Here is a 7,596-nt window from a genome sequence, read left to right as displayed (position 1 = left end):
TATGTGGTTCAACTTCCCCCCCCCCCCCAAAAAAAAGGAAAGAAAAATTTACTTTGGGGGAAAAAAAAGGACTTGCAAAACATTTTGGAAATGATGATTAAGATGTTTCAGTGTGTGCTGAGATTCCTGTTTTACACTCACATTCAAGGTTATGGAAAATATGTTTTTTTTTTTTTTTACACCAAACTGAAACTTTTCTTGAAAATTGCATTAAAGGTTTTTTTTCAAATTCATATGAAATCAAGATGAATGCAAATATTACATTAATAAAAACTTGACATGTTTTAAACTAGACTTTAAAATATTTTTGCATGCTGTCCATAAGCTGTTGATCAGTAGACAAAAGTAGTTGTTTTAAAATTCTTTTATTTTTTCAGCTCATAATTACAGTGTTAGAATTTTCCTCAAGAACTTAATTTATATCTGTTCACTCTTATGGCATGTGAAAGGATGAAAATTTTCATATCGGAGCTAAAATTAAGTATCATTTATGATGGAAGTTACCATTCAGGTGGATTTATCCCTGTTCTGACTTTGACTTTCACCTTTCCATGCATCTCTTTCCACATCATTTAGGTTTAGACAAGACCAGGACCTTTCTGAACGCTAGCTGTCAGTGTAAATCAGCATTTGGATGATGTTAGGTGTCATTAGTATAATTAGGTTTTATGTGATTGTGGGTGTAAACTTGAGAGCAGTTTTTGTTGAAGATGTCTGCGGCTGTAACCGCTACTCTCATTAGTTTTGTATTGGATATATTGACTGCTCTTGTTTCATGAAGCGAAGTTGGCGAGGAAGCCTTCTCTAAACCTCATTTTTCTGTTTTTTTTTCTTTTTTCTTTTTTCTTTCTCGCTCTACAGGACCAGAAAACTCCAGATCAGAAACATTCCGCCACACCTACAGTGGGAGGTGAGTCTGGGTGTGACTTCTTCGAACTTCAAACTTCAGTTTTTCCTCAATCAACGCAATGATGCTCATCACCCAAGAATTCTGCCAAAGTGCCAGGGTTGCTCTTAAGGATGTTTTTTTTTTTTTCAGACAGATTAAAGCATAATCCTAGAATAAATTATTGTGTACTTGATGATTCTTCTCCATTCATAGACATTATTTTAAGTATGACGTAGAAAACATCCCGGATGTAAATGTTTATGAGTCACCAAAGGGAAATTGCAAAAATGTTACATTGGTTGGACAAACAGATAATCCCAACGAAAAACAAAAATACATGTTTTAATAGTGCCACTAAGGTACTACAGTTTTGCTCTTCTTCTAGAAAATTAAGCTACATATAATAGATCTCTTTAAATATTTATATAAGTATTTTAACATCAGCAAAATTACTTTTGAAAATCAGTATTTATTAATTAAAAACTAATTAAGTATTCATTAAAAGGCTATTTTAAAATAAACCTCTTCCAAAAAGAAATCTAATAAAAAAAAAGTAAAATATATATTTTTATTTTTATTTTAAATATTTTTCAGCAATGCGTCTGTTTAATCTGACTCAGAATAACAAAGTTTGAGCTTTCCCTACATGTTCTGGCAAGGGCAGTGCCCTGTGCTGATGTAAACTCCAAGTTTTATCCATGTCATTCAGGTTAGGTGATCTGTGTGTGATTATGAGATTACACCGTCACCATACAGCGTCTGGGTGTGTGTGTGTGTGTGTGTGCGGGCGTGGCACGGCACAGTGCTTGTTGACAGTTGTTGTACTGGCTGACTGTTGTTCTTGCGGGGCGGGGTCTCTCTTGGCATGTCTCCAGCAGGCCCCACTTCTGCCAGCCATTTGCGCCAGCGTCAACCACTAGGAGGCGACCCCTTGGTGGCAAAAACCAGTCTGATGCCAACCAGGTTTTAATGTAGTTCAGTTTGACAGATGTTAAGTTTTGTATGGAGAAATTAAGCCTACTATCATACACAAAATGCACACCTGGTTTGGGACAAGTTTTAATCTGAGTTTGTGACATTTTTTTAACATTACAGAAACTTCCTATCTTAATTCTTGACATGAGATTTGAAAGTTCAGAATTCCTAAGTGAAATTAGCATGGTTACTAAACAGATAAGATAGGATTCTGAGTTAGGATATTTCTGTAATACAGAATAAAATGAATTAAAAAAAAATTGTTTAAACTTGTCATTTTTGAAGAGAGCAACCTGGGTAACTTCATTAAATGAACTATACGCTCATGACCTTTAATTCTATAACTCTTGTGTGAAACCGATTCAGTCAGCAGGTGCATTGTTGGTTGCTACAATTTTAAGTAAATTCATTTCATTCTCTTTTATCCATTGTAGGTTCTTGATGGTCTGCTTGCCCAGTATGGAACTGTTGAGAACTGTGAACAAGGTAAATAGTTTTGAGTAATACTAATGAAATAATACAACAATTTGTATTACTTATGTCTAAAATATATTTTTAAAAAATCATACTGAATACCTGGAAATGCAAGTGCTTTTACAGCATCAATAGAGATTCAAAAATTATAGGTTATTTACACTCTCTTTCTCTGTTCTTATTTTTTTCCCTAGTGAATACAGACAGTGAGACTGCAGTTGTGAACGTCACATATGGGACACGGGAGCAGGCTAGACAGTGAGTGAACTTTCCCCTGAAACCTTCATTTAAAAGCTGAAGTGTCCAAATGGAATTGCAAAAATACTGACTTTTGTCAAATAGATTTCCCTTGTCTTCCGTTGTTCGGCCAAACAGATCCTCTCCTCGAACTCACACATGCCGCTGTGCTGGGTTGGTCTGGATTCTCAATGTTTTAAACTGTGTAACCACTGTGTATACAATTTTTAGTAAAAAACAAAAATACAAAAGGCTGTCTGTGCATATTAAGATGCGATAAAATAAAGTATTGTAACATAAGAATGGCATATTTCAGCTTTAAAATCGCTTGTCTTTCTGTAATATCGTAATCAAATTAAACCGTCACCACAAAGCATGTGTGCTCTCATTATGGTTTTTCCTTGTTTGCGGCTGACACCTACTGGTGATTCAGCTGCTTTGCAAGCTTTATTCAGGTTGGCTAAAAATGAGATCTGTGAGTCTGGATTCTTCATCAGATTAATTTGTAATGATATTTAATAACCATTTAGTACACTTTGTACAGCAGTCAGCATTCATCCACACCACAGTGACATTTTCTCCCAAGATATTGTCATAAACCCTTATTCATGCATATCATTCATGGTTTTTGTCTAAAAAGGGCAATCCAGAAGCTCAACGGTTACCAGTTTGAGAACAACGCCCTGCGTGTTTCATACATCCCCGACGAAAACTCTGATGTCGACTCTCAACGAGGACCAGACAACGGCCGTCGTCCCGGATATGGTCCGCGAGGAAACTCCCGCCAGACGTCGCCTGGTTCTCGAATCCCCAACAAACATCAACATCCCGACGTCCCTCTCAGGCTGCTGGTGCCCACGCAATACGTGGGTGCCATTATCGGCAAGGAGGGCGCCACCATCCGTAACATCACCAAGCAAACTCAGAGCAAGTGAGTGATTGAGTGATTGAAATGGAGGAATTGAAAAGAAACTAATTTAATTTAAAGTAGTTAGAATAGAATAGTTCACCCTCATGTCACATCAAACCTGTATGATTTTTTTTTTTCTTGTGCCTTTTTATATTTTACACTGTTCATTGCATAACCTTTACGATACTGCCCTCTCATCTCTCAGGATCGATGTGCATCGTAAAGAGAATGCAGGTGCCGCTGAAAAGCCCATAAGTATCCATTCTACCCCAGAGGGCTGTTCAGCTGCCTGCCGCATGATCTTGGAAATCATGATCCAGGAGGCCAAGGACACCAAAACGTGAGTGTCAAGGACAATCGCAACAAGAACAGTCATCCCTTACACCATTCGTTTTTTTTCTTTAAAATATATAAGTAATAAAGTAATAATGTCCACTGTATATAAATGCATATTTACAATACTATTCATAAGTTTGGGGTCAGTACGTTTTTTATAAAAAAATAAATTAGTACTTTTATTCATTAATAATCAAAAAGACTTTTTACATTGCTACAAAAGATTTATATTTCAAATGAGTGCTCTTCTTTTGAACTTTATATTTGTTTAAAACAAATCCAATTTCCACAAAAATATTAAGCATCACAGCTTTTTTCAGCATTAATAGTAATAAGACATTTTTCTTGAGCAGCAAATCAGTATATTAGAATGATTTCTGAAGGATCATGTGACACTGAAGACTGGAGTAATGATGCTGAAAATTCAGCGTTGACATCACAGGAATAAAGTACATTTTAAAATATATTAAAGTAGAAAACAGTTATTTTTATTTGTAATATTATTTCACAATGTCAAGTCAAGTCACCTTTATTTATATAGCGCTTTATACAATACAGATTGCGTCCAAGCAGCTTTACAGTGTTAAACAGGAAAAACGTGTGCTGATGATGCAAGAGGACAATAGAAAACAGTCAGTTTTAACAGTCAGTATATCACTGTTTTTAAACAATAATCCTTCTGACCCCAAACTTTCGATTTTGTTTCTGAACCTACAGTTCATTGAAAGGTCATTGTTGGGTCATGTCTGTTCTCAGATCAGTATTAACAGATACTGTTCATTTCTGGTAGTGCTGATGAGGTGCCTCTGAAGGTTCTTGCTCACAACAACTTTGTTGGCCGTTTGATTGGCAAAGAGGGACGCAACCTGAAGAAAGTGGAGCAAGACACTGATACCAAGATCACAATTTCACCGTAAGCAAAGAAAGGACACAAACACAAAACTAAACCAGTGGCCTAATTTTCTACTGAGTGTTCTTAACATGATTTTTTTTCTGAATGTCTCTTCACGCAGACTGCAGGATCTGACCCTTTATAACCCAGAGAGGACAATTACGGTGAAGGGCTCGATCGAAGCGTGCTGCCTGGCAGAACAGGAAATCATGAAGAAAGTGCGGGAGGCATATGACAATGACATCGCTGCCATGAATGTGAGTTTGTATAAGAGAGAAAAATGTGTAGGAACACAAAAATAGAGAAGACTTTATTGTAAGTGTAGTTTATTTGGCCAATGACTTTTAATCCTAATCTGAAAATCTATTCCGCCTTCATCCAGCAACAGACCCACCTGATCCCTGGACTAAACCTGGGAGCAATCGGCCTCTTCCCGCCATCCTCTGCCATGCCGCCTCCTGCCCTCGGAAACTCTGTGCCTGGTTCCCCCTATGGCCCTATTGGGGTACAACCAATTTTGTCACTATTCATTATTTGAAAAAATCATAGATATTGATGTCACATAAACTAGGCCTCTGTGGCATCATTACCTTATTATGGTCGGTTAACGCAATTCTCTTTTGTGGCGTTCACCATATGTTGTGGTGTGACGGTCTAAGCAGTTATTCATTTTTTTGTCCCTAACCCAGGCCTCTGAACAGGAGACCGTCCACGTGTACATCCCAGCTCAAGCCGTAGGAGCCCTTATTGGCAAGAAAGGACAGCATATCAAGCAGCTAAGCCGTTTTGCGGGAGCTTCTATTAAGGTAATCTTCATAAAAATGCATTGTGGGTAATCTTTTTGGTTTCCTATGCTTTCAAAAAATAGTATTTACTTTTAAAAGGGATAGTTCACCCAAAAATGAAAATTCTTCTGTTATTTCCTTATCTTCAAGTCTTTCCAAACCTGTTGCAATGTTTTCGATTTGTGAACAAATTTTCTTTTCTTTTATTCTTCGAAAAATTCCAAAATTCCAAAAATGGTAATTTATTTGTTATGCAAAGCTGAATTTTCAGCATCATTACTCCAGTCTTCAGTGTCACATGATCCTTCAGAAGTCATTGATTGTGTTAAATTTCTCCTTATATGTTCCATGGATGAAATAAAATCTTACAGGTTTAAAACAACATGAAGGTGAGTAAACCATGGAAAATTTTCACCTTTGGGTGGTATTATTGTTAAAATGATCACACAGGTAATCTCAAATCAAATATTGTGTTGATATGTCATGTAAAATATAGGGTTGGGTATCGTTTTTTTTTTTTTTCGATACCGGTGCCAAATCGATACTTTTAAAACGGTTCCGGTGCCTGAACCGATTCTTATTAAAAAATAAATAAAAATTCCCCCCAAAAATGATGGATTGGCCATTAAAATAGAATAGAGAGTGCAAATGTTAGAGGGTCAAGTTTTTTAATAAAAAAAAAAAAACAAGCAGATAAAATTAGAAGTAGCATTAGAATAGAGAGTGCTAGAGTTAGAGGGTCAAATGAAGATGAAAGAGATGTGTTTTCAGCCGTTTCTTGAAAATATTAAGGACTCAGCTGCTTGGATTGAGCTGGGCGGGTCATTCCACCAGGAGGGAACAGTTAATGTAGAAGACCATGACAGTTTTATCATAGGTAGAATGCAAAATGTTTCAATACAAGCGTTTCAGTCGAATGTAATTTATGCAATATTTCAAACCTACCAGAGGACAAATATTTCAATCGATCGCTCAGGCATGGCACCGAATTGAGATTCCGAATTTGATTCAGATTCGGTTCTAGTACATACCGGTTACATAGGTACCGGTGCCATATTGGTACCGGGTTTCGGTACCCAACCCTAGTAAAATATTGAAGTTCATGTTCTCTTTTTCTGAAGTTCATAGTTGTGTCAAGATGACTTCAACTCTCAAATGCATTTTTCCTTAGATTGCACCAGCAGAGGCTCCAGACTCAAAAATGCGAATGGTCATTGTTACAGGACCACCTGAGGCCCAGTTCAAGGTTTGCTCGAATGCATGGTTTGCGACCGCAGTAAAGATGGTTTGCGGTTTGATATTCAGATTTCTTTTGGCTATAAATACGCAGCGCGCTGTCATAGACATGCAAATAATACCGAATATCATTCTCCATGATTTGTGAATTCAGGTGATGCTGTCCTTCGGGCCGAAATCAGTTTTTTTTTTTCGTAGCGACTCTTACTTTTATAATGCCTATAGCTCCAAAAGTTGGACACTTAGAGGAATGAAACCGGTGTCATATTCACCAGCTTGATCTGTGAATTTTTTCACAGTTAAGCTCTTGTCCGTAAACCCCTTGGTAAGTCCGCTAGTAAGGAATGTGAAAGAAAGGCGTTCTTCATGTTTAACGTCTATTACCAATAAACACGCAGACTGCTGGAATACAAAAACATTGTTTTAGGTCGAGCTCGATTTGTGAAAACTTTCACAATCGCATTTTATCGCGTGGCAGTGTTTATCTTTGCTCTGCCCCCCGTTTTTTGTAGCCTATAATAATTTAATACGGTGCTGTTCCTGTTAGCATTATGTTGACAGCTTAATTAGTCACCAGTGTCAGACTATTAATAGCTAGCCATATCGCTAGTAAGCTGTGAAAGCTGAGAATTTATACGAAATCAAAGTTTAAATTCATTCTTATTAAGTTTTAACTTTATATTGTAGTTTATATCATAAAGTAAATTGTGTTATGAGCACAATATGTACAGTGAGCACTTTGACAAGACAGGATTAGGGATGGAGCTAAAGCATATTGCTCTTTAATTTCACTAACGTTACTTATTTACAAAGAGTAAGTTTATCATCACTTGATTATAAGGATTTCATAGCTTATCATAAA

The 7,596-nt window shown here is 36.8% G+C and overlaps 1 protein-coding gene across 2 annotated transcripts in view; it reads left to right on the top strand.

Moving 5' to 3' along the window:
• The window catches only part of igf2bp1 (insulin-like growth factor 2 mRNA binding protein 1), a 41,502-nt gene that overhangs the window by 28,894 nt on the left and 5,012 nt on the right, over nt 1–7,596 (top strand). For both annotated transcript variants that reach the window (XM_016523895.1, XM_016523896.1), the window contains exons 3-12: nt 862–910; nt 2,299–2,350; nt 2,533–2,596; nt 3,216–3,506; nt 3,691–3,825; nt 4,612–4,734; nt 4,835–4,970; nt 5,096–5,218; nt 5,403–5,519; nt 6,670–6,744. In XM_016523895.1, the coding sequence (XP_016379381.1) occupies nt 862–910; nt 2,299–2,350; nt 2,533–2,596; nt 3,216–3,506; nt 3,691–3,825; nt 4,612–4,734; nt 4,835–4,970; nt 5,096–5,218; nt 5,403–5,519; nt 6,670–6,744 (1,165 nt within the window). The remainder of the gene's footprint in view (nt 1–861; nt 911–2,298; nt 2,351–2,532; nt 2,597–3,215; nt 3,507–3,690; nt 3,826–4,611; nt 4,735–4,834; nt 4,971–5,095; nt 5,219–5,402; nt 5,520–6,669; nt 6,745–7,596) is intronic.

This window comes from Sinocyclocheilus rhinocerous, unplaced genomic scaffold (genome assembly GCF_001515625.1).
Source record: "Sinocyclocheilus rhinocerous isolate Xijiao unplaced genomic scaffold, SAMN03320098_v1.1 scaffold3377, whole genome shotgun sequence".
NCBI classification, from domain to species: domain Eukaryota; kingdom Metazoa; phylum Chordata; class Actinopteri; order Cypriniformes; family Cyprinidae; genus Sinocyclocheilus; species Sinocyclocheilus rhinocerous.
This window is presented reverse-complemented; position numbering and strand designations above follow the sequence as displayed.